Source organism: Dipteris shenzhenensis, chromosome 5 (genome assembly GCF_047967505.1).
Source record: "Dipteris shenzhenensis isolate YYH24624 ecotype China chromosome 5, Dip_SZ_1.0, whole genome shotgun sequence".
Lineage (NCBI taxonomy): Eukaryota > Viridiplantae > Streptophyta > Polypodiopsida > Gleicheniales > Dipteridaceae > Dipteris > Dipteris shenzhenensis.
In genome coordinates, this window is record NC_141600.1 from 53372973 (window position 1) to 53400810 (window position 27838).

Sequence of the window (27838 nt, forward strand, 5' to 3'; positions counted from 1 at the left end):
CCTATGACAACGGCTTCATTAAGGGCATCTCCTTGACCTACAACTGCAAAATGACTTCCTTTTACAAGAGCCCTCAAAGCCAAGGTAGCAACAATGGACTCCATGGCTAGCTCCATGCAGATCCTTTGCATAGGCGACTACTTTGTGCATGAGATGCTGCAAGAATGCACTTCCTTTATGCCTCAAACAACGGCTTCCACACCACCTAGCATCTTCTACAATAGTGACTAGTAGCTCTAGCAAAGGCAACTAATGGTTGCGACGTGGCCTCCTCCATTGACGATTGACTCTTAGCACCACTCCATGACTTAATCATCCTCACGAAGCTCTATGTCAATGCATGGTGCTCCCCCACCATGGTGCTCTATGCATACGAGCTCTAGCCATGTACTAAGTTAGCCATGAGAGCATGCAATGCATGATAGCAATGAAGCTCCACACAACTGCAAAGACGCCTTCATTGGAGCACTCTGGCTCTTGCAACCCTCTTGCAACTCAACTGACAAATGAGTACTTATGAAGCAATGCCTCCATCAATGAGGCATTGAAATAAATCTAGAAGGCACAAGCCAAAGAGGCAAAGATAAGAGTTTTGCAACTAGTGGATCCGCAGAAAGAATAGACTAAACCAATCCAAAAAATCCAAAACCTAATCTGATCACCCATTCGACAACAAGTCCGGGTCACAACCGATGTTGAGTCTGAGAAAGAGTCTGATTGACGTCACTTGAGTAGCCAAGATTTGGAGAACTAATCAACAGTTCAGAAGTAGGGGGCAACTAGCCTTAAAGAACAATGAAGAGAGCCTTTTGGCACGGCTGCATTGTTTCATGCCATGAAGTAAGTTTCTATAAAGATTAAATTGGATCAGCTATTGAGTATAGCTCCCATGTTTTTTGAGAATATCCTTAAGCAACTACAAGAGGGAGAACATGAGCAAAAGAAACTGGACTTTTTATGTCAATCAAACCACCAACCCTCATTGGAAGAACGACCAGTGTTGCAAGGAGAACCAGATGATGTGGATTATGAAGTCACTGAAATCAAGGTGCATTGTAATGGTCAAGCAATACATGGAACATTGCTAGATAGGGGCTCGGGTGTGAATATCCTCCTGCACAGTATGTGTGAGAAGATGGGTTTCATGGAGATGGATGAAGCACCTTGTTAGGTCAAATGGCTCATCAAAAACAAGTTCAACCGCTAGGAAATTTTTGGAATTAGCAAATTGAAATTCAAGGCATGTCATTTAAAGTGAATTTTGTGGTCTTCGAGATGGAAAAGGGAGATTTCTCCAATCCAATGTTGCTGGGAAGGTCATGGTTTAAAATAGCGAAAATAAAACAAGATTGGAGGCCCTCTAAGATCACACTTTGAAGCGGGAAAAAGAAACTTTGCCTAGACATGGTCCCAAAGGTGGTACTGGAAAAGGAAAATAAACCATTGATTGCGTGCAGTGCATCAATATTGTTAAAGATAGTGTAAATTACACTATCTACATAGGGCATAGGGTCAAACCCTAACCCGAATCCTAAGGGGTTCGGAAGTATATCTCCATGTTCATTGTCAATACAATTAGTGTACAGGTAGCTATATCATGTGCACTCCTCTCTCTCTCCCTCTCTCACTTCCGCTATCATGGTATCAGAGCTCCAGGTGCTCCCACTCCCTTCATGATTGTCAAGCCCTCCTTCCGTGAGGCATCCTCCATTGAGAGACTTTCCGTTGAGAGAGAGTGAAGCCCTTGCTGTAGTCAAGGCAACAAGCCTCCATTTCAAATATCTTCTTCTCTTGTAGTGTTCTGCTTGTAGAGCTCATTTTCCTCAATGTTTTGCTTCAAAAGGCTCGGGTGTGAATATCCTCCTGCACAGTATGTGTGAGAAGATGGGTTTCATGGAGATGGATGAAGCACCTTGTTAGGTCAAATGGCTCATCAAAAACAAGTTCAACTGCTAGGAAATTTTTGGAATCAGCAAATTGAAATTCAAGGCATGTCATTTAAAGTGAATTTTGTGGTCTTCGAGATGGAAAAGGGAGATTTCTCCAATCCAATGTTGCTGGGAAGGTCATGGTTTAAAATAGCGAAAATAAAACAAGATTGGGGGCCCTCTAACATCACACTTTGAAGCGGGAAAAAGAAACTTTGCCTAGACATGGTCCCAAAGGTGGTACTGGAAAAGGAAAATAAACCATTGATTGCACAGTGCATCAATATTGTTAAAGATAGTGTAAATTACACTATCTACATAGGGCATAGGGGCAAACCCTAACCCTAATCCTAAGGGGTTCGGAAGTATATCTCCATGTTCATTGTCAATACAATTAGTGTACAGGTAGCTATATCATGTGCACTCCTCTCTCTCTCCCTCTCTCACTTCCGCTATCATGGTATCAGAGCTCCAGGTGCTCCCACTCCTGTCATGATTGTCAAGCACTCCTTCCGTGAGGCATCCTCCATTGAGAGACTTTCCGTTGAGAGAGAGTGAAGCCCTTGCTGTAGTCAAGGCAACAAGCCTCCATTTCAAAAATCTTCTTCTCTTGTAGTGTTTTGCTTGTAGAGCTCATTTTCCTCAATGTTTTGCTTCAAAAAGCTCCCTAATCTGATATTTGGAGCTCAAGATATGGTGTTAAGAAGATTAGTGGGTTTCTTTGAGTGATTTTATGAGTTGAGAGTTCAGTTTTTGTAAGGTTCACTTTGAGTTTCTCCTCTTCTCTCCTTGAGGCCCTAGACTCAACAAGAACTCTGCATATGGTGAAGCGCAGCCCGTAATGACTCTTCAGCCAACAAGCAAGGCAGCACACAGGCTCCCATAACTAATAGGCAGTCTCCAACATAGCTTCTACAAGACTTGTTGGAGAGACTCTTAGGACAACGGCTTCATCAAGGGCCTCTCCTTGACCTACAACTGCAAAGCGACTTCCCTCTACAAGAGCCCTCAAAGCCAAGGCAGCAACAACGGACTCCATGGCCAGCCGCATGCAAATCCTCTACATAGGTTACTACTCCGCGCACGAGATGCTGCAGGAATGTACAGCCTTTATGCCTCAAAGAACGGCTTCCACACCACCCAGCATCTTCTACAACAGCGACTGGTAACTCCAGCAAACGCAACTAACTGCGACCGGACCTCCTCCATTGATGACCGACTCTTAGCGCCACTCCACGACTCAACCTTCCTCACGAAGCTCTACGTCAACGCACGGTGCTCCCCCACCACGGCGCTCTATGCATACGAGCTCTAGCTATGTACTAAGTCAACCATGAGAGCATGCAACGCATGATAGCAATGAAGCTTCGCACAACTGCTGATACGCCTTCATTCCAGCGCGCGGGCTCCTACAACCCTCCTGCAACTCAACCGGCCAGCGAGTATCTATGAAGCAACGCCTCCGTCAACGAGGCAACAAAGGTCCAAACGACCGGCGACTCAACCACCTGCTCACAATGGCCAAACAGCAGCAACATCGCCTTCAAGCACTATACAGTAGCTCAGCGACTCTCCATCAGGGTCGGCGCATCTCCAAGAGACGCTGCAAGTCACGAGCCAAGCTCAGCTGCTCGCAAATGCAACAAAGGTCACTTGGAGCCTTGAAGACTCCCAACAACTGACGGGAGACGGCTTTCTCCACGGACCAAAAGCCCGACTCGATTGCTTCTCCACGCTCCATCTGGCAGCATCGACCAACACCTGGACCTCAACAACAACCAGGCAGCCTCCATATGACTGGAACATCCTCAACAACGATGGCTTCCATCTTCTTCAAACGCCCATGCAAAGGGCCACGCTCAACTGTCTGCCCACCACCGGCTCCGTCCTTCATACAATGATTGGCAACTTAGACGGCTACGCCCACGTCGAGCAACGAGAAGTCCTTCATCGTTCACTGCACGGTCTGCTCCAAACGAGTTATCCACACAGCCACGTATGAACCAACGCGCTCGGCCTTCAAGCTCCTTCAACGACGCCTTCTGTTCAAAGTTGCTGCGATGACCTCTCAGCACCATAGCTAGAGCTTGGAGCTCAAAGGTCTCACCCCTAAGCCACGTTGGAATGCCACATGGTAGATAGGCTTGGACCATGGCTGAGCCAGGCCACCTCCGGTTTGGTTAGCCTTGTGGTAAGGTTGCATGGGAGATGAGTCTCACCCTAAGTGCCAAGTCATCACCTACCACATAGGCAGATCTAGTTAGCACGTTTCCCAATCATCATTGGCTACACCTCTGGTCATGTTTATGCCACTTGGTACTCTCACCCTAAGTGCCAAGTCATCACTTGCCACATAGGCAAATCTAGTCAGCACGTTTCCCAATCATCCTGCCATGTTAGCAACTGCTAAGTAAGCTTCCTACCATGCAATCACTGCCACTTGGTAGAGTGCCTTCTAAGCACATCTCCCTCTCCACAGGCACACTCCTCTAGTTGCATGTGACACACAGTGCCACCTCACCATAGGCCACATCATCCTTGGATCAAACTTTGGCCATCCTTTTGGGAGCCATAACTTTTGATCTAGGGGGGATTTGGAGGTGATCCAAATTTAAAAAATGCTCGCCAACTCATGCTATACTTGTTAAGCACCTCAGATCTGCCATTTACCATTTCCACAGGTCAGTATCATTGAATCCTCATCATCAGAACCACCTCCTAATCCATTGCAACGCACCCAGCACATAAAATGAACGAACTAAAACTCATTTTTTCTGCATTTGATGCCTCGACGTGTAGTCTAGTTGTAGACTAGCACCACCATAGAGGAGATCCAACTCCACCAAGCCAAGTCAACCATTGCCACATTACCCGATTAGTTCCCATCGGCATCAGTCCTTTTGGTTCTATCATCGATGTACACACTCATACGTCTGACCAGCTCAGTCTTTTAGCATTTGGCACTTTAGCACCTCAGTGTGACACTTGGTAGTGATCTTCTTCTCGGATTCAGGGTGGTTGCATTCTTCTTGCATGCACATATGCCACCCATGTACAGTCACATTTGTTGACTATTTTTGGCATTGGTTTCCACACACATACATCAGCCTTGTATAGCCTTTTGGCTATCCCGACACGTAGTTGTCACCATCATGTTACAGGCTTGATCCTTGGCACACACATGTTCTCACATGACTTGGTTTTGACCGTTTAGCATAAGCCCCCTAGTGGCAACTCTTTTATAGTGTTCTCATGGGTAGACACTCTCGTCGGTACATGGGTAAGCCTCTTGCACAGAGCACCAGACCACCTCCAGCATGGAGTTATTCGCATCACACAGTTGATGATACACCAATCATGACTCCGGATGAGATCCATGAGTTAAAAGAGAACTTTCTTCGACCATTCATTGCCACAATGTATGTACCAGTCTATGATGCCGACTCAAGCCTCATTGGCCTTGACAGATCAGATGTAGACACTGATACTTCACATGTTAGCATGGATCAGCTAGCCCGCAGTTTTTGACCATGCACATTTTTTGGTAACCCCTCAATAGAGGCACACTTCTCGATAAGCCGAGGCACATTCAATAGTAAGCCCTCAGCACGAGGCATATTTGATAGTAAGTCCTCAGTACGAGATAGTCCCATCTACATCAGCACAGTCTGATTCTAATGATGTACAGCCATCACATTCATGCATGGATCCGACTTTTGCCGCATGATTCGACTTTTGCCGCAGATGCTACAGAGCTCACTAGTGATCATGTAGTTATTCAGCAATAGTTAAGTCCTCAGTACGAGGCACTCACATCTTTTGCCACATGTAGAGGTTTATGCCACAATGCGTCCAGCTCTTCAGATGATTCAATCCCAGCATCCATCACTGATGCTTTCACCTCTGACATAAAGCATACCTTGGGCTCAGTTCACTTCAGCATTAAAGATCAACAGATCAGTCTACATGACATTCGAGCATTGGCTCAGTTATGCCACATTGCACCCTTGGATCCAGTGATCACCACCTCTTTCGATCAGCAGATCATTCCTCAACATGAGGATATGTATGCATCAGTGCACACTTGCCCCAGTGCAGTGGACATCTTCAGGCTCAACCATAGCGCAACCTGGGGAGATTCAATGTTTCATCATGCACTTATGTATTTCAGGCTTCTAGGCCTTTACACTGTTAGCTCCTTCTCGACAAGCCTATGATAGATGCTACATCCCATTCCAATGCACACATCAAACGACCTTCAGCACATGACAGTTGAGCATATAGGTTGGAGAGGTTGCCATACCTTGTCAATTGTACGAGCCCCTTCATCAGCAAAGTAGTGTATCATACTTATGCCACAATGCGTCCAGCTCTTCAAATGATTCAATCCCAGCATCCATCACTGATGCTTTCACCTCTGACATAAAGCATACCTTGGGCTCAGTTCACTTCAGCATTAAAGATCAACAGATCAGTCTACATGACATTCGAGCATTGACTCAGTTATGCCACATTGCACCCTTGGATCCAGTGATCACCACCTCTTTCGATTAGCAGATCATTCCTCAACATGAGGATATGTATGCATCAATGCACACTTGCCCCAGTGCAGTGGACATCTTCAGGCTCAACCATAGCGCAACCTGGGGAGATTCAATGTTTCATCATGCACTTATGTATTTCAGGCTTCTAGGCCTTTACACTGTTAGCTCCTTCTCGACGAGCCTATGATAGATGCTACATCCCATTCCAATGCACACATCAAACGACCTTCAGCACATGACAGTTGAGCATACAGGTTGGAGAGGTTGCCATACCTTGTCATTTGTACAAGCCCCTTCATCAGCAAAGTAGTGTATCATACTTGCACCTTTGGCCCCATATTTTTAGCCCCTGGATCACTCTATCCACATCGACTATGAGGTCTTCTTCGGTCCCACATCATTTGACAGAGATTATAGTTATACTGCAGCATACTTTCCACATTGCTATCAGTTCTTTTGGGTTGGTGACACCCTCGTATGTCACAACCTACTGGATCACATCGCCATAGCTACATCGACAAGCCTCATATCTAGATGCCTCTTCTACAGAGCAGCTACATAGTCCACGGTGACTCAGGACATGTTTAGCCTTGACATGTTCAGCACGCAACCATACACATAGTTGTACACACAATCATCTTTCAATTGACGAGTCTTTGATCCAGGTGGACTTGACTTTTTGCATATTTCCTTCCTCTTTCCTTTGGCCTATCTTTTGGGTTTCATTACCAAAGGCAAAGGATGGACCACAACTTAAGAGGGGGAAATCCACATTACGTACAGGATCGCAAGTTGTACTCATTGTACATGCTTTTGCTACGTAGTCACTGTGCTGACATATGCACATACTACTCTAATTTCTTTTTAGCTTTGGATGCTAGCATACACACCAAAAAAAATCCACAAACATGTCTTGTACATGCACCCTCTACTTACCCAATGCAATTTAAGAGGGGGTGTTAAAGATAGTGTAAATTGCACTATCTACATAGGGCATAGGGGCAAACCCTAACCCTAAGGGGTTCGCATGTATATCTTCATGTTCATTGTCAATACAATCAGTGTACAGGTAGCTATATCGTGTGCACTCCTCTCTCTCTCTCCCCCTCTCACTTCGCTATCTCACTTCTGTTATCAAATATGCTGTCAAAGATAGATGATGATGAGGAGCAAGAATTTTTGGATGTGAATCCATCTATAGTTCCACTCTCTAAAGTTGATGTAGTCCCTATAGTGCAGCGACATGCAACTAAAGTGGTGGCAGCCTATCAAGTAATGTTGGCAGAACCAGTTGAAGTCTGGCAACGATCCAACAAAAAGCAGGTGAAAAGATCTGGATGAAGACTCCGCCCAGCAAGTTGCAGAGGATGATGCACGAGTGCAATCCATATGCCAGTGCATTGATGGCTATCGGGCAAGTGCTAAGAACAGGGAGGCTGAAAGACTTTCGACCAATGAATGCTTTCAGCTCCTAAAGAACTCCCAAGCAAAGATTGCCATCCATTCCATTCCAGATGAGAAAGAACATGCTTCTAGTCAAGAAGCAAGTGGGAGACAAAAGGGCATCCAGGCAAAGTGCCATCAGTGCAGCCAAAAAAGAAATCCCAGTGATCGAGTTGCCAATGACCAAACGCAGAAATACTGATATGAGTGGCTAGAGTCCTAATCATAAGAGCCCAAGGCTGATCACCTTGCAGAAATTGCAGCAACATTTTTCCCCTGTGGGCAAGAGAAGATGATTTGGAAGAATTGAATTTGGGCATGGCAGAAAAGCCATAGACAGTAAAATTAAGTGTGCATGTGTGTTGGTATGACACAATGTTGTAATTCCTGAGAGACAGAGTGTTTCTTGAGAGTCTCACAAGAGATTAGAAACATAGAATGGCTCTCAAAAGTACACCGTTCATGATTCACTAGAGCACTCTATAAAAGAGGAATAGATTAGATACTCTGACGATGTGTTTCGGCGGACCATGAGCAGCATGCAGTTTTGCTAGAAACCCATCAAGGGACCATTTTGTGGGTGATGTGACAACAAAAAAGGTTTTTCAAGCTAGATTGTGGTGGCCAACCGTAATTAAGGACTCACATGAGTTTGCAAAGAAATGCTGGTATTGCCAAAGAGATGGGCAACCATAAGATGCCGGCATATTGCCACTGAACCCAATCTTACCACTAGAGCCATTCAAAAATGGGCTCAAGATTTTGCGGGACCGTCCGAACTAGCTGCAAAACACACTGGGAACAAATGCATTTTGGTAGCCATAAATTATTTTAATAAGTGGGTAGAGGCACAAGCTCTACGGGACAATTCATCAGATAGTACTACAAAGTTCCTGTACTGCAATATCATTAGATAGTTCATATGTCCGATAGAGTTAGTATCGGATTAAGGAGGACACTTCCTAAACAGAACCATTTAAAAAACTGACAAAAGCTCACATGATTGTTCATAAAATTGAATCAACATATCATCCACAAGTAGCTAGACATAAAGTTCTAACAAAATCTTGAAGCGGACTCTGAAATTGATAGTTTTGGAAAATAGAACGGACAGGGACACAAAGATGGATTCAACGTTGTGGGCATTCTGAATAGCATTCAAGGTGAGCACATGAATCATGACACCCTTCAAGTTGGTTTATGAAGTTGATGTGGTAGTGCCCATGCACGATTTGGATACAACTAGTGTCAGAAACATTTCATGGTGGAATAAGATGGGACTTCATGAGTATTATCATCTTTGATGGTAGGAATGGGCAATGAATATGGAGGCCCAAAGCCAATTGATCATCTAAGGGACATGAAAGGAATGCTGACACTAGAATTTCCAGTGATAGTCGAGCTGGTAGCTTGAGTTTTCAAATTACTATTGATTTCAAATGCACCGACAAAAGCTTTGAGTAGGTACCCGAAGGAAGTTATGGTAAAGGGGTTTGGAGAGCAAGTGCGTTCAAAGGGCTATTTTTATGAATGCTTTGAAATGGCCACAACATGATAAGTGCAAGTGGTTTTTAGAAAGAGTACGACTTTTGACCAAATATGATAACCTTTCAAAGGACAATTTTTCATTGATGCATTTTGCTGAGCTGGGTAATCCAATAAATTGGGCTACTTTCATGCATGAAGGGATAATGGGGGAGATCGGTTTGACAAAGAGAAGTGGACAAGTACTCTCTAGTCAATATTGTATGCTCTGTTTTTTCAAATTCCATAGGGTCCAAAGCCGTGTCGGTGCCTACCATTTTTGGATGAGGAAAACAAACCAAACAACTGATGTCTCGAGGAAGAAATTCAAAGACAGGAAACAATCAAATTGCTGAGGGAGGTTGGCTATGGAAAGTAAAAAATTGAGACCATAGTAGGAGGACATAAGGGTTTGCAATCACTATTGGAAATCACTCACCAATAGAGCAAACCATAATAAGCTAAAAGTTCAAGTTAAAAATCAAATGGAAGACTACCAATAGGAGACCGTGCAACAAGGATGAAGAATAAGCTAAAAAATAGGGAGAGCAGCAAGTTAAAGAAACTATGCCAGAAAAAGCAATACAAGAGAATCTAGAAGACCAGAGGTGGGAAAGTAACGAGGGAACAACCCTAGTGGAGGAAGAGCATCTGAACTCACCATAGAAAAGGCAATCATAACCATAGGGACTACTGGCACAGAAGAATCCAAAAAATAGAGAACAAAGCCTTGAGGAAAATAATATTAATTGATGCAGATGAAGCCATTAATTTTTTACAGAGATTCAAGTACAAGAAAGGGAACAATATAGAGGGATGAAAAATGTTTATTTGGAATGGCAACAATTGAAAGAAGAAAATGATGTCTTGCTTGGATAGAACCACTATTTAAAACAGGATCTATAGTACAAGGTGGAAGAACAGAAATCGTTAGCACAACAATATGAAAAGGAAAAAATGGAACTACAACAGGATGTAGAGCAAATCTAGATTGATTGAGAACCAACAAACAACCATGGTCATTCCAGATCCAACAAGGACTGTTCAGAGAAATGGGAAATTCGACAGAAGAACACAGTAAATTATTTTCTAAAAATTTACTATAAAATTACAGCATAGTGCTACAGCTGAAGATCAATTGAAGAATATGCAAGATGAAGAGGAGTTGGAAATTGCATGAACATTTATGCCTCCAAAAAATTGTTTGAAATGCAAGACAAACTGACACAACATATGGTTTAGTTATAGGCACAAGTGGGAAATAGATTGCTCCATTTGTAGCAACAGCCCATTCAACATTGGGATGATTATATTTAGAACTTATCTAAATTCTTACTGGACAAAGAGGTGGAGGAATTGAAAAAAGAAATATATGCATTGAAGGCCAAGAGGTGTCTGAACCAATAGGTTCCTTAGGTCAAGAAGAATCAGAACAGTTGATCGGAGAGAAACCTGAAACTTCTTCAGCACAATTTTTGTCCCTTGTTAAACCTTTTCCTGCCTTTGCAACAATTTAGTTTTTGAAGAACTAGTGGCTCCAACAAAACAAAATACACCAGCAGAATGTTTGACAGATAAGGAAGTAGCTCACACTCTCCTTGTGACAAAAAAAGAGAAAATAAAAGACAAGGATGTGGAAATTCATGATGAAAACACAGAGTTTAATTTCACAAGAATTGATAAATCCCTTGATATCTTAGTTCAAAAAATTTCATCAATCACAAATGACAACCGGGTTGTGGATCACAGACATCCCACTGACACAACTCCCATGACATCAACTTTCAAATTGGTGGATTATGCAGATTTTGACCTAAAAGATGACGAAGTTGAACAAGGAAATGAAATTACCCAGCATGATGATTTGAAGGCAGCAGAGGCAGCAAAGTCTACCAAAGCAACTACTAGTTCCTGGGAAATTTCTAAATTCATTGTTGGTATTTCATTTTGTTAGTTTTCCAGTATGTCCACAGTTTATAATAAAAATGTCAAATAGATATAGGGTCTTAGTCTTTTTGTAAACGACTGGAATCATTTTTCTATTGAAAATTCCAGTTTTACTTAAGGAAGGGGTGAACAGCTATGTATGGAATATGTTAGTATCTTGGTACTACACCAAGCTATGCTAGTAGATAACTGCACAGTCTTGGTCTGATGGGATATTACATCAGATACAAGAGTTTACTACTTTCCAAAAGTCAAAATTTGAAATTTTGAGGTGGGTTCAAGTCAAGAATTTAGTCCAAATTCCTATCCACTAGGTGTGCCAAGTGTTAAGGGGTAAAATAAGTAACGTTCCCTGAGTGGGATGATCAAATGGGAGAAAAAGTGTAATTTAGCACTTCGTATGTTGTGTTAAGCATTTTTCAATAAATTTAGTACAAGGACCCATAACCATTGAACTTCTTCTCTAAACACCATCACCATCCAAATAAGATGTTCAAGTGGAGGTAGTCCTATGAGTCCAATGGAACTTGAAAAATCATCAAGTTCAAAGTCTTCAAATTAGTTTAAGATGATTCAAAATCTAGTGCAAAGGTAGCAAAGGAAGCCATTCCTTCTTTGGACTCTTATTGTTCACATAATTATTCCTATGAAAAGCCAATGAGAATTCTTGTACAATATTGCTAGCCTCTCATATCATGGGGGTCATGTAAAATAATGATGAGGGCATTAGGCAAGGTAAAATTCCTTTCTTGAGTCTTGTAGAGCGTCATGCATTCACCATAGACTTGAGTGCCAGGTATGATAAAAAATTGAGCAAGCAATGACAATTAACAATGCAAGAAATTCAACAAATGACCTGGGTATAACCTCTCAACTTAAACTCAACTCATGTAATAGACTACAGTAAATCAAATCACAAAAAATATAGTTATTGTGTGACACGGACTAACCATTTCTTCACATCTAACACTAGGCTTCAACTGCAATACATAGCTATCAAGGGATAGTTGAGTGCCAGACCAAGTGTCTATGAGCACATTGCATGATATCAAACTTAGACTGCATTACACAATGAGCACACAACTCTCAAGAGAGAGATGAGTGCCGGAATAAGTGTTTATCAAAACATCTCTAAACTTAGATTGCATCACACAACTCAGAGATGAGTGCTAGAATAAGCATCTATGAAAACATCGCTAAGCTTAGACTGCATCACACATCTCTTGCAAGAGAGATGAGTGCCAGTCTAAGAGATCCTATAAACAAACATGTCTATCAAAACCGAGACTGCAACACAAAACTCTCTCAAGAAAGATGAGTGCCAGCCTCAGATAAAAAATAAATCTTTTTTATAGAAACTGAAACTGCAACACACAACTCTTGCAAAAGAGATGAGTGCCAGTCTTAAACGCAAAACAAAACAAACATTAATAAATAAAAAAAGATTGTAGCACACAAATCTCACAAGAGAGATGAGTGCCAGTGTCAAAAACACAAAATAAAATAAACATTAATAAGTAAAAAAAGACTTAAGCACATAACTCTCACAAGAGAGATGAGTGCTAGTCTAAAACACAATACAAAACAAACATTAATTAATAAAAAAAGATTGCAACAAACAACTCTTGCAAGAGAGATGGGTGCGAGTCTAAAACATAATACAAAACAAACATTAATTAAAAAACAAAGATTGCAGCACACAACTCTCGCAAGAGAGATGAGTGCCAATCTAAAACACAAAACAAAACAAACATTAATTAATAAAAAAAGACTGCAACACAAGTTCACAGATATCACCATCAATTAATCTACTCGTTTTTAATGCATTTTCACAGAGAAATTAGCAATATCTTTTTCGTTTTTAATGCATTTTCATAGAGAAATTCACTCTGGTTTTTTCTTTAAAAAAAGATATTGCTAATTTCTTTGTTTAAATCGAAAAATACAAGGGGCATTGTTACATGTTCTCATGCCTAGTAGTGGTGGGAGCTTGTCTCTTGTAGCTATCTGTGCATCACAATTGCACCTCTTGTGTCTATTTTAACACACTCCTTAATCTACAGACACTTGAGGCCTGTGTGTGGCTTGTATGTTTCAACACACCTCCTTAATCTACAGACACTTGAGGCCTTGATTGAGTATCAAGTAGTAGGTATGCTCACAAGCCTATGTCCCTCCTTGAATTGGACTATTGCTATAGATTTGTGCCCTCACTTTAGTGGGAGGAAACTATACTTTAGAAAATTTATCCTTTCTGACAAGAAGCATCATGTGAGGCAAACCTATGCCTTCTCTCAACATGTGCCTTTTGGATTCTCTCACTACCATAAGGTTTGTGATTTCTTTTCTTATAGTGTATCTATATTTTGCTCTGCCCTCACATGTCAAGATGTAAGAAATACACTACTTAGATTTACCACCATATAGATCTTTTCTACTAGTGTCCCAAGTCATTGTTGTTGATGTATGGTGGTCATTTTTCCCATAAATGCAATACCAAGGCACTTTCTCTGATACCATGTATGTGTGATTATTCCTTTGTATCTGTCCATCTGCCAAATTTGAATACCTATTCTCTATTCATATGAAGCTTGCATGTTTAACTAACTATCCCATTTTTAGGCTCAAAACATGAAAATTGTCATGAGGCTCATGTACAACTAACTTTTTCTGCCCAAAACATCATTACATTGTCTCCAATTTTTGTTCAACATGAGTGGCAAAGAACATTTCGTCAAAGAAACCTTCCGAATTACAAAAAACAAGAGTAAGAAGGTGGTTATAACCATAATGTGTCCTACTAGTCCTAAGCATTCATTTCCTTTAGGTAGATTCTATATCGCCATTATATCTTGAGGGTTGGGTGCCCAAAATCCTCTAGTAAAGGCAATAGGCCTACATAGCATGACAAGAAGATCAAAATGGTTGAAAATAATAAGAGTTTACACACCTTGAGGTATCGTGAAGAGATCATGTGAAAAAACAAGCTTAGAACCTTCAAGAAGGTGCATCAAAGAAGGCAAGCCCCATTTTCACATTTTAAAAACATGTTGGACTTTCAAGGAAGTAGAGTCAAAAATACATTTCCACATATGAGGCAATTGTTATGCACAAAATTTCTTTCTACTATCACTTTGATAGGCACCTTCAAAATGTTGATTATCAAAATTTTTGATTGAAAAATAAGTTTTCACAATTAAAAAATTTATTTTCTAGCATCAAAATTGTACAAGCTATCAAAATGCATTTCTCATGCTATTGTGAGTGGTGGTTTTGAATTTACAAACAAACATTTAGCCTCTAGTAAAATTTTATCTTTTGAGCTCGTATTTCAACATTTTGAAGAGCACTGCAAGCTGATTTTGTAGTAAGCATGCAATGTAATTCAATATTTTCAAGATATCCTTAAATGCAAGGACACAAGGTTGGACAAAAATTGCATTTGCATATAAAGTTTTTCAAAAGCATGAGCTTATAATGTGCTTGACAAGTATGATCAATTTAAGTATCATGGTCTCATTGGCTTAATTATTCACCATCTATCCTAACATTAGCATTGAATGTTAAAGTCCAAGTGCGCTTTCTACCATGAATCTCGAAAGGTGCATGAAAAATTAAAAAGGTACTCTCTTACCACTATCTTTTTTGGGTTTTTCAAGTCTTCATTCAGTGCTTGGCATCATGGCAAATATGAGAGTTCAGAAAATGTGACATGAAATGATGAAAAGCCAAAGGGATGCCATAGATTTAGGAATACTAATTTTATCATGGTGTAATTTGTTAAAAATTTAGGCAAGAATCTAGATAAGATGATTGCGATCTCAGTGTGTGAAGCAAAATACCTTGAAGGCAAGTAGATGAAGTAAGACACATGTATAATGTTGGATTTGGTTACTTGCTCACCTTTGGTAGTAAGGCTATTTGATTACCTATATTGGTAATTGAATTGCATAGTTAATTGGGGGGGGAGAGAGAGAGAGAGAGAGAGAGAGAGAGAGAGTTTGACAATGATGTATCTAGTAGATGAAAGAATTTAAAATAAATGGGCTAGAATGAGATGAACCTATGTTGAGTAAAGATGCCTCTTTTCATGCGAGCCATGAAGCTTAGAGTCAAACTAGAGCACTTGTGGGCCTATGTGACCCTATCAAGGAATAGACTCATGCAAGTTTTTGGTGTATAAAGCACTCACATCCCGTGAGCATGCACTAAGGGATTCATATATATTACTTGAAATGTAGTGCACATGTTCCTTGCTATGCAATGCCAGTTGTGTTGTTAATGGTGCTCTAATTTTGTATTATATTTTTGTTGACGCATACCTTTACACATGAAGAACTTCAAATTGCATTCAAGTTTTCATGATTGTAATTGGACAAGGAAGTAGTGTTGATAGAATTTACATAATATGCTTTCATTGGCTTGGCGGATGATGCAATGTAGGTTACATATTGCTCATGTAGCTAACGTGAAGCTCTTAGACTTCTTAGTGCATGATGCACCAAAGGTCAAATATTGACCAGCTTTGAAATTGTGGTGGCATTTTTTGCCAAAACATTCTACCTAGAGTTGGCATTCATAACCTTTGTCTTCCATTGCATGGACTAGTATGTTATGGGCATGGGTTATTAGAAGGAAGGTTGTGTTTGGTGGTATGAATTTAAGTAAGGTCTTCTTGGTGGGTGTAATAGGAATGTATGTTTTCTATTTTTCATTGCATTGGATATAATCTTTTGGAGAATGTTGTCGACCATATTGGGTGGATGGAATATTTGGGTAGCTGGTTGATTTGTTTTGTGGGAGAAAGAAAAGGAGGATCTATTATAATCCTCATTCCTTATAGAGCTAATAAGGTGCCTTACTCTTGGAGCTTACACCCCCCACACATATTTTCTCCTCTTTCTCTTTAGACGTTTGAGGCAAAATCTTACGAGTTGCAAGGGGAGAAGATGTAGGGAACCCCTTGTTGGTAGTTGTTCTAGATAGGATCTTTCAAAGATGGGCGATCGATTGATATGTCAACAACCCATCATTGCAAAGGTTCCTGGCCATCATTACGATCATCTAATTGGAGAATTTTGCATGAGGTGTTGTGGAATGTATGTGGAAAATGCGGTAGAATGAGAAGGAAGACGGGGATTGTTAAGGTTTTCTGACAAGTGGAGAAAGCATTCTTGAAGGAAAGGGGAAGAGGGAGCAAAGAAGGTGGGCTCGGAAGTCATTTCCAAGGGGGTAGATGCTACTCTAGTAAGGCAGGGTTCAGACCACCCGTCACCCATGAGAATGACGGATGGTTGCTAGGTGTGGTGGTTCACACCCCTTTATCATCAGTTTGCTACTAATTGTCAAGATGGGATAATTGGCCTCGTGGTTGATTCAGGAAATCTGTGGGTGGACGCATCCTAGGTTCAATCTCCAATCCATGCATCTTGCGGCAACAGTTTTGCACTTGGCCATGGGGTGGGTGGCCTCCATATGTTGCCCACCCCTTTTTTTATGTGTGGGTGGGACCATTTTTATTGGGCCACCTAAGACGAGCACCCTTCACTTCAATTTTTGGAGGGTGGGTGCCGGGCAGTCTGAACCCACACAAGGGCGCTTCCTCCTAGTATATTGGGAAGCATACATATCTATGTAAAGCACCTCCTAGTCTTATTTAGAGCTTATGGTTTAATTTAGCTGACACAACCTTTTACGTAAGTAACTAACTTACAAGTGGAAATTCACAAAAGAAGAATCCAACTCTCCACTATAGCACTCCCACTGCTAACAAAGATTATATACTTGAGGTGTAGATGGGGGAGTCACAGAACAAAATAGATTAGTGGGCAAATGTATCCCAAAAAGTTAGGAAGTTCCTTGTGTTTCTCTGTCTGTGGTGGTTGAGGCTTTGTTGGGTGTGTGTGTGTGTGTGTGTGTGTTCGATTCGTGATCGACCTCTGATGAGTCAATCTGGGTTCGAGGTCCATGTTCGATTTATGATTGACCTCTGATGAGGCAATCTGGTTCATGTGTGTTCGATGTCTGAACATAAACATCTGATGAGAACGACAAGGGATGAGTGAATGACTTCTTCTAATGGTGAGGCAAACGAGTGTCAAGAGGAACTTCTCTACCCCCCTTGCCCCTCCTTTCCTCTCAAATCCTTCATTCCCTCTCGTTGACCTTGTCTACTCTTCGTTTCATGAAAAAATAGCTTGAGAGCTCAATTCCCCTTTCTTCTGTTTTCATTGCACATCCTTCGTCTGCGAATGTCATCCCACAGCTCCCCTTCCCCTGAACACCTTCACCAGCCTCAAGATCAAATGAACCGTCAACGAACCATCAACGATCTCCTTCTAAATGTCGTCGCCATTAAGGGTATCAGTAGCACTGCCAAATCTGAGGACCTTCGCGAGGACAAGTTGCTCTCCGGTGACGTTGTCGAGCAGGTGAGCGTCGGAGGTGTCGACCTCCGACCTCCATTCGCCGGAGGGAAAACGGGATTGCAAAGGGAGCTTCGCAGGCTGTATTCCACCGGACAGACGTCTCTGGAAATCAAGGTGAAGAGGGGGGGAGGGAAGATTGCCACCGTCAAGGCGTCCATTGTGCCGGATGATTCAACTGTGCTGAAGAAGCAGTACGTGCTCAGAGCACCGGAAGACCCGAATCATGTGGTGACGTTCACGGATTCAACAGAGGAGGAGTGTCTCGCGCTGCAGGGTAGGTTCCGTGGCTGCAAACGTTTTGTGTCGTTTGGATTTTTCTCTGAAATGGTTCAGTTTTTGCTCTGAGATGCTTAGCAGCAGCAGAGTGTGAGAGGATTGCCAGGGTTTCGTGCAAAAGAAGGATCTCCGTCCGTTTCGTCCATGGAATTTATCGTTTTTACTCTGATTCCTTTCGCTGTGGATTCTTTCAAGTCCGTCGAGTCGATGCTTAGGTTCGTTTTGATGGTAGTTTTCGTTGGCGATGGCAATCAGAAATGCGATGTGCGCGTCTTGTATCGCACCTCGCAAACACTCAGCTCACAGATCTGTACATGCCGTATCCATGGGAGGAGAAGATGAAGCAGCTACAATCGTCGGCGAGCTCCAGCATGGTGTTCTCCATGCTGGTGGTTCCTCACGCACCGGACGGCTCCGTGCCGCTCTACAACAACGTGGACGACACAGTCGCCCGCGCCATGGCGTGGCTTGCCGCAGCGCAAGCTTCAGGGGTGCCGATCGTCTTCCTCAACATTCAGACGGAGCCACTGCTCACCAAGGTAAATGGAAAGGGGAACACGCTCCTGCTATGTTTCTTCTGATCCAAAGTCTGGGGGACTGATTCAAAGCTTCAATCAGGGGATTGATTTGATTCAAAGTTTCAATTAGGGGATTCATTCAGACGGAATGGAGTGATTGACTGATACAATCGGTGGATGAATTGATGCAACGGTCGTGCAGGTTTCAGGACAGCAAGACTCGAGGAGGACGGTGAGTGCGAGCTCGAGGGACGATCTCGCGGGCATCGTGAACGTAGGGATTTACGGATTCGAGGATTATCACGGCATTGACATCGGCGTGGTGAGGGCGGTGCGGGTGTGGTACGTCCCCAACTACGCAGAGCTCGCTGTGGTTTTGAAGGCAGATGTGAATGAAGGCCGGCTTGGGGTCGGCATCAGCCGGACGGCGGAGGTGAGCGATTTTCCCGTTGAATCTTTACAATTTCTTCCTCCGACGAATTCTATTGATTCATGATAGATTTTTTCGTGGTTTCGGCTTTGAATTTTTACAATTTCCTCTCCCTTCCGCTGCCGGATTACGAATTCTGTCCTTCCCATCTTTGATGTTGTGTGAGATTTCGTTGGCACTGTTACTCCTTACCGTCGCGTCTGTGATTGGCCGTCGAATTTCGTTGGCATCTTTTTGTCACGGCGAGGAAAATGCAACAAATTGAGTTAAGCAGCCTTTCTTTAGAATCGTAACGTAGGCTTTGGCTCCGGATTGCGACGCTTTGTCCCGAATTCCTGCCTCAATTTTGTCGTCGGTGGCAAAAATGGTGCCGGGTTACAGAGATTGCTCCTACCGCCACGAGATTTCAAACTCCATCCTACCGCTGTAGTCTGAATCGAGACGGCGGAATCCATCGAAAATCTGACTGCAAAAGGAGAGACGGGATGCTTTTTGCTTGTGGGCAACTGACAGATTTGCGGAACACGACACGAAGACAGAGGGGAGTCCTGTATCTTGACAGAAAATCGGTGAGAATATTATACTTTAAGGAAACCGACAGAATTCGAAAAGCCACAATTCTTTTTGGCCGACGGAACTCTTCTGTTTGCCGGAACCCGACGGAAAGGCAGAGACGGAAGTTTTTTGACGAAAGAGGAATAAATGCATTTGTTATTTATTTATTTTCCTTCCTTGCACATGGACAGGGATTTTGCTACATCTCCTCTGCGGAGCCGAGGACTGCGGCCGACCGCGCCGGGTTGCGAGAATTGCTCCGCTCCGCTCGGCATGCAAGCAAGTTGCTCGTGGTGGCCAGGCTCGGTGATGAGAAAATCACTCCTTGGCTCGTGTCCTCTTCGGGGGCCATCCGTTGCTTTGACACCTCCTCCCTTAGCCATAAGCTCTCCGTCCATCGCCAAGCCGGCCTCCCCATCCATCTCCACCTTATGGCTTGGGATGAGACCCTATGTGTCACCTCAGATGTCACTAACTTGCCTTCATCTTCGTCATCTGAGTCAGAGCTCAGTGTTCGCATCCGCCCCAATGACTCCTCATCCACTGGAGGTAACATTGAATTCTCTTTTGATACCTCCAATTCTGCTGGGAGTGGCCCTTCAATGCTCTCCTCTGGCTAAGGGGAGGGAGAATAAATGTTATGTTTCAAGAGATTTCACAACACTTCACAAGTTGAGCACACTTTTATCTATCAAGGTATCATGTATGTGGATACAGAGAGATGCATGCAAAGTGGGGAAGGTGAAGAAGTAAGGCAAATCTTGGATGTAGTCGGGCCATTTTAAATAAGGTCTTGTGACGTATGTAGCATGGTTTTTGGTTGAAGTTTCTCAACTTTCACAATGCAGTAAGGGTGGGTGGGATATGGACAATAATTATTATGACCCAGAGGTAGTCTAGTGCTCTGATACAATGTGAAAGAATAGATGGAAAGATGGAAGTGACAATTGTTGTAACTTGTAAGGTGTGATTTGGACAATGATAACATGAACATTAGACTTGTCCTTTGAGCTTGTCCTTTGAGACTTGAACATTAGACTTGTCCTTTGTGCTTGCATCCACCACGATCGTTGTTTTCAATTCCTCAACGCTCCCTTATGCACAAAAACATGCATTAGAGTTAGTTTCTCAAAACATGAAATTTACCAATGATACGAAAATATTTAGATTTTTACATTTTATCATTTAAAAGTGTATGTACATATGCGTGCATGCGCGCGCGTGTGAGAGAGAGAGAGAGAGAGAGAGAGAGAGAGAGAGATCTTTTACCAAAAAACGAGAAGTGTGTGTGAGATAACCACTCGATAATCACTTGTATGGATGTGTAAACGGCGAAGAGTATATTGAAAGATATGGGCAAACATCGTGTAGTTCTCACGATGATTCTTGGGTGTATCCCAATAGCATGATTTCTATTATTGCCATCCAAAAGGCAAAACTTCTTTCTAGATAACAAGAAGTGATGTCATAATCCACCTCATGTGGATAGCTCAACATGATGAACCAAATTTTCACATCTTTCCCCTCCAAAATTGTGTGAAATTAGAAGGGCCTTATCAAGTATGTGTGCGCATGTGATTTGTATGTGGAGAGCATATATTTTTATTTTGGTCTCCACCCACCATTTGGTACTAATGACATCTGTGGGCATGTCATGATAGCTAGTCCTTGGTATGTGTGATGGAGTTTATGGTTTTCAACCTTGTGACTGCCATGAGATTGAAACTGCACTATGTGTTGTGCTTTTAGAGGATAACTTTGGGCATGTTCGTGGATTCATCTAGGTATATGTTGCCATCATATTAGTGCACATGCACATTGGAACTTATGAATTTTATCCATGTTATGGCATGGTGGTATTACGGTAAATTCTCACTATCCTAAGTGCCGTGTTTCCCTATTAGTAGCTGAATTGTCTAAGCATTTTTTGCTTAGATTGCTCATTTGGGAGAGACTAAATATTCCTCACAAGCAGTTGTAGCTTTTGAAGCCTGCCAGGTTTACATAGAATAAGTATATTGTGATTGCTACTAATTATGCTACCAATTGGGCAGAAGCCAAGGCACTCCTGGATAACTTGGCACGGAGCACAGCTAAGTTTGTGTTTGAAAATATCATCTATAGATATGGGTGCCCAATACAACTTGTCAATGATCAAAGGTCACACTTTCTGAATGAAGTCTTACAGTTGCTAAAGGATGAATTTAAAGGTTATGCACACAATATCTACAACTTATTATGCCCGAGGTAATGGAGAAGCCGAATCTACAAATATAACGTTGAAGTTAATTTGACCAAGACAGTACAATCTCATAAGAGTGATTGGGATACCAAGTTCCATGTTGCATTATGGGCTTATAGAATTCCCTTCCATATGACTTTTGGTTTGGAAGCAATGGTACCCTTGGAATTTGTTGTTCCTAGTCTTTGAGTGGCAGCCGAACATCAATTAGGTGAATCTGAAGCGATCAAGGGATATTACATCAGCTAAGTCACCTAGATGAGCCATTCCTCTGAGCAGCCTGGTCATAGAAGGTAATTTAGAGGAGAAGCATATTGTGCCTAAACACTTGGAAAAGGTATGTTGGTGTTACTATATAATGCCAAGATGCGACCCTTAAAAACAAATTTCAAACTTGGATGGAATGGGCCATATAGGTTAATTGAAGTTTTTCCTAATGGGACAGTACAGCTCGAGTATTCTCAAGGACTAGTGTTTCCCGAGTTGTTCAATGAGAGCAAAGTAAAACCCTACCAAGAAGTAGGTTCCTCAGTAACACATGGCTTGGATATTAGTCACTCGGTTGAGAGCGCCTTGGTTGAGGCTCGTGTATTAGCAAGTATGCTAGCAGGCTATTTAGGGTGTTTACACGCTAAAGGGTGCCCAAGGTTGGGCACCCTTTTGGACTGATAGGAAGCTTGAGTTTTGGCTTTGGGCGGGCACCTCTTTAGACATACACTACCCATCCCTAAACCAAATAATTTGACGTGGAGTCCATGTCTTGCCCTCTCCAAGCCCTTCCGTGGGCAACCAGGCTGATGATAGCCAATGGTTGAAATCCTCTGGGTCCCTCAGCTCCACCAATCAGAGCTTCATGTCTGGGTGGTGCGTGCTTTGGCGGTGTGTAAAGGGGGTACTTATGAGTGGGCACTCAATTTTTTAAAAACTTCATGATGGGCGGGTGGTGTGTAATGGGGTGTGCCCATTCCAGCCCACCCATGATTGTTTTTGGGTGCGCACTCTTTGGTGTGTAAACAGCCTTAATTATAGTAGAGGGAGAGACTTGCCAAGTGGCACTTTGGGGACTACGATGGCATTAATTTTTGCTTATCATACCCAAGAAGGGGTGTTTTATTGAATCATGCAGGCTGCAGCCACTCAAGTGACAAGACGTCCACCTTTATCCATTGTCGTCTACAGTTAACTCTGTTCATGCTTCGTCTTTGTCACTTACGATGCACTTATCTCCTACTCTCTTGCTCTCTACATCGGTTTCCTTATTGCTTCCATCTCCCTTTCCAGTTTTCTTGCCCTCTCTCCCGTCTCCACCCCTGTCCGTGGGTTTACATCATCTTGTTGATCATGGAGGAACACAAAGCCCGCATTGTCCATCAAAAGAGGCGCAGGGAACCTTCACAGGTAGCATCCCCTCATCCTATTATAAAGCTTATGAATTAAGTCGTCAAGGGATGACATGTGAAGTGCATTTGTTTGTTGAACTTTGCTAAGCTTCCATGTGCAGAAGTCTGGAACGAGGCCCTTGTCGAGGAGACCTTGGACTCCTATGACAAAGAAGACCACCTCGTCTCTATTCAGGATGTTCACGTTCAACTATCCACAACTTTGTTACGAGAAGTCTTTCAGCTGAAGACTCCGGAAGCACCAGGTCCATTGGAAGCAAATGAAAGATGCGACAAATATTTTGAGATATACAGCTACTCATCCTCTTAGGGATAGCTGATCAGTGAAGTCCCAGATCAAGGTCTCCGAGTTGTCTGCCATTATCTTTCAGAATTCACAAGTGTTGGTTATGTGCCCCGGCAACACATTGCGTCAACCTTTGAGGACGACTAGGAGGTAAACTTGTTATCTACCTTTGACAGACCAGGAGGTAGATTGGTTGTCTACCTCTGGAAGCACCAGGTCCATTGGAAGCAAATGAAAGATGCGACAAATATTTTGAGATATACAGCTACTCATCCTCTTAGGGATAGCTGATCAGAAGTCCCAGATCAAGGTCTCCGAGTTGTCTATCATTATCTTTCAGAATTCACAAGTGTTGGTTATGTGCCCCGCAACACATTGCGTCAACCTTGGAGGACGACTAAGAGGTAAACTTGTTATCTACCTTTGACAGACTAGGAGGTAGATTGGTTGTCTACCTTGGAGAATCCCAAGCTTCTAAGTTAGACAATTCAAAGTTTGAATCGGTAGCCACGAGTGGCGGAGATGTGGATAGGGAAGGTTCCGAGCAACAGTTGCACAACCAGAGCAGAAAACATCAGATGAAGTGGTCAGCACAGCCTCAACCAGATCAATTATAGTACGTGCGCCTTCGGATGTTCTCAGAACTCTGCCTCTACTCGAGCCATTCCCCATGTTGCTTAGAGACGATCACCAGAATAGGTATGCCACTAAGACAGTGACATTGCCTAAGAGAAAATGTGCTCACGGCGGCCCATGTCCTAGACTACTTGGCCAACCATTGGCTTCCTCCTCAAGTGCTCGGCCATAATCTTTTCCTACAGGCTCAGTATCGAGAGTAGCTGACAAATTGTTTTGAGAAGAACATGGCCAATTTATGGCAAACACAGACTGCACTCACACGGAAAAGGATAGTCTACAGGAGTAGCTGGAGAGCAGGAAGAATGTATATGATGTGTTGGCGCAGACACACAACCAGCTTCAAGATACTCACGCCAAGTTACAACAGGACTACGGCAATATCTTGGCAATATCTAGTGCGAGGTGAAGAAGCTGCATGCTGCAGGCTTCCCGAGTTACCATATTGGCGGCCAAAGTTGCTCGACTATAGATACACAAGGAACTCTAAACCTTTGTCTATATAGTAAAAAAAAGGTATTTTGCTAGATACAAATGAACGTATCTAGCAAAATTCCGGAATAGTAAATTCTGAACATTTACTAGATTGTCTATATAGTAAGTAATTTATTATATAGCAAATGATTAACATTAATTTGCTAGATATACTATATCTAGTAAATTTGTATATAGGAAAACCAAGGAGTATCTATGTAGATAAGATTTTACTATATAGCGAATCTATATTATAAGTTTACTAGTAAGACTAATTCTAGTAAATTTAGCAATATAGTAAAACCAAGCATTTTCCATATAGACAAGAATTTACTATATAGTTAAGTTTTTACTATATAGCAAATCTATATCCTAAGTTTACTAGTAAGACTAATTCTAGTAAATTTAGCAATATAGTAAAACCGAGCATTTTTCATATAGACTAGCAAATTTACTTTAGAATGTTACTATATAATAGATTCACTATAGTAACTCTATCTATGTAGTAAAAGCTGAGATTGATAAATTTTATATATTACAAAATCAATTTTTACTCACACAATTAAATTTCCATATACATCGTATTAAAAAATGTAAAGTGACATTTAGAATGAATTAAAGATAACTGCATAATCAAGATGTAGAATGCAAACTCATCTTCAAAGAAAGAAAGAAACAACTAGTTACTAAGAAACTTTATAAAAATATTAAACAACATGAATACTTGCATACTTATTGGACATCAAGAAACAAAAATAGAGTTCATCCAATTGTTCAAAATGCACATGTATCATTCCGATACATGTACATCATTATTCATCCAATTGTTCAAAATGCATCCAATTGTTCATCCAAAAATAGAGTTCATCCAATTGTTCTAAATGCACACATGTCATTCCGATACATGTACATCATCAAGACTCAAAATGTGGTCTTCATGCTTCTTTACAATAACTTTTTTTTCTAAAACTAGCCAATCCACTATAGCTTTCCTCATTGCAGGCAAGCTATGCTCAGTTTTGTGTCCATGGAAAGTAGGGTCTCTTTTGATAATGTTGTAGTTAGTCTTTAGAGACGCATACATTTCATTAATAGTATGTATCTCTAAAAACTTCAAGAGAATTGTCTCTTGATCCTCTTCACAAAATTCATCAACCTGAAAGAAGCAATAAAAATATATTATAATCCTTGTTTACTAATTTATAAAAAGAAGAATGCATCATATTTAAAAAAAGAGCTTACTTGAGAAGACATATCAACACAAAAATCAAGGTCCTTCTCGACATGGATGGCATTAAGCTCCTATGAAAGGAAAACAAGTAGTAAAGAGTAATCTTTTATATAACGTAAAATGGAAACCAACTACCAAATATGTATGCATGATTTTACATGTAAGATATATGATTTAAAGTAGAAAAACTAAAATAATAAATACCTTCAGTCTTTGTTGCTTTTTAGCAGCTTTACTTGCCTTCATTTTTTGCATTTTTTTTTTTCATCTTCTCACTCCACTTTAAAGAAGAATAAATATTCAGTTCTAGATTCCCATGTGAGACAAACGCAAAAAAAACGATGCATAAGAATTAACATTAAACCCGTTATAAAGAGGTATAATGTATACCTTTGGTATGCGCTTGCTCTTTCTTGCAATTGACATATCCTCAGGATTTAGCGAAGTCTCATGAATGCAAGTTTGATTCAAATCCTCAACCTAAATCATTAAAAAATACTAATTAGATATCCATATTAAACTCAACTGATATAATTTAAAATGGCAACGATAATCAATTTTCCAACCTGTTCTGTCTCTTGCAATAACTCCATGAAAGATTCAGATGCTGAAAAATGATGATCTTCAGTCGTTGCTAACTCTTGTGGCATTTCTAGGCAATAAACACCTTCTCCTACCTAACAAAGATTACATAATTCTTATAAACAAATTCACAAGAAAATAAGTATAAATTACAATGTATATGAAATATGTGATACAAACCTGAACCAACATTTCACTACTGTGTTCCAAGTCATATTGACATGGAGCATGATCCTCTATAGATGCAGCTACTATAAGTTGTTCTTCCTCCTATCATCATTATAATAAAATGCTCAAGAATTAACACATGTATAATGACTTAAACGTATAGAAGGGAAATACAAATTTGAAAATAAATCATCAAACTTACATATCCCTGCAAAACTTGTTCTTCTTTCTCAAATAATGCACCAATTGTTTCCTGCAATAATTATAATATAGTGAATTTATTTAAATATAAAAGAAGAACATAATAGACAATTTGCATTATGAAGAAAGATATTACCATAGAAGATCCCACTGAAGAGCCCGCAGAAGAGGTGATGCTTTTTCTTTTTTTGTACTTTCGGCTTGCTTGCATTGTTCGAACATAGTACATATAAACATCTTCTTGCTTCCAAAAGTATGTAGCTCCGGGAAACTTAAGTGGCAAAATTTGATCATAGTTATCTTGAATAAAATCCTTGATTTTTTGTTGTTCATCTTTATTGTGCCGTAAATCCATAATAATCTCATTATTTTTGACCCACAACTGCACTGTACGATGGTTTTTACAGTAAGTCACATTTTGGTTATCCCTGCAATGGCGTAGTAAAAAATCCCTTCCATAGAGCATGCCACACTCACGATCTGCCAACTTTGGGGGTCGAAAAATTTGATCATAAGTAGGAATCTCTAGCAAAGATACATCACCACTATTTGTTTGCATTGTGCATCGTTGAGGCATTTTGGACATCTCTTTACTCATGGAGCTTACCACATGCAATCTTTTTGAAGAGCTAGTATTATTTCCCTTTAGCTGCTCTACTGTCTTTTGTAGTTGAGAGATAGTTTCCAATAAGGATTCCAAATTCGATACATCGGGAGAAGACATAATAAACTCTAGCCTGAACAACAATTCAATAAAACCATAAGGCTTAGCAAAAAAATTTAAAAAAATAGCTAGTATTTGTTTTTACAATAAGAATATTTCTTCTATTTAAGAAAAGAGCATTATAAGTAATAAACGAAAAAGAATAATTATTCTTACTTGTTCTCGCTTGCATGAAAATGCATCATGCATACCCAATGATATCATGGTATTATTATGATATCCAAACCATAGGTAAATAAGAAGTTTCACCATTAGATGACACTACTCTCCTCTTACTGATAACCGCCCATCCTGGTACTAT

The 27838-nt window shown here is 41.2% G+C and overlaps 1 protein-coding gene across 2 annotated transcripts; it reads left to right on the forward strand.

Moving 5' to 3' along the window:
- Window positions 1-17490: 17490 nt before the first annotated feature.
- Window positions 17491-20568, forward strand: LOC147902195 (uncharacterized). 2 transcript variants are annotated; one of them, XM_087374932.1, is made up of 4 exons: window positions 17491-18088; window positions 18346-18629; window positions 18811-19041; window positions 19785-20568. In XM_087374932.1, the coding sequence occupies exons 1-4, from the start codon at window positions 17638-17640 to the stop codon at window positions 20211-20213; spliced, it is 1395 nt and encodes a 464-aa protein (XP_087231058.1). In that variant the 5' UTR covers window positions 17491-17637; the 3' UTR covers window positions 20214-20568. The 2 variants fall into 2 exon arrangements, with proteins under 2 accessions (XP_087231058.1, XP_087231059.1); XM_087374933.1 differs by lacking the exon at window positions 19785-20568 and adding an exon at window positions 19108-19518.
- The last annotated feature ends 7270 nt before the right edge of the window (window positions 20569-27838 follow it).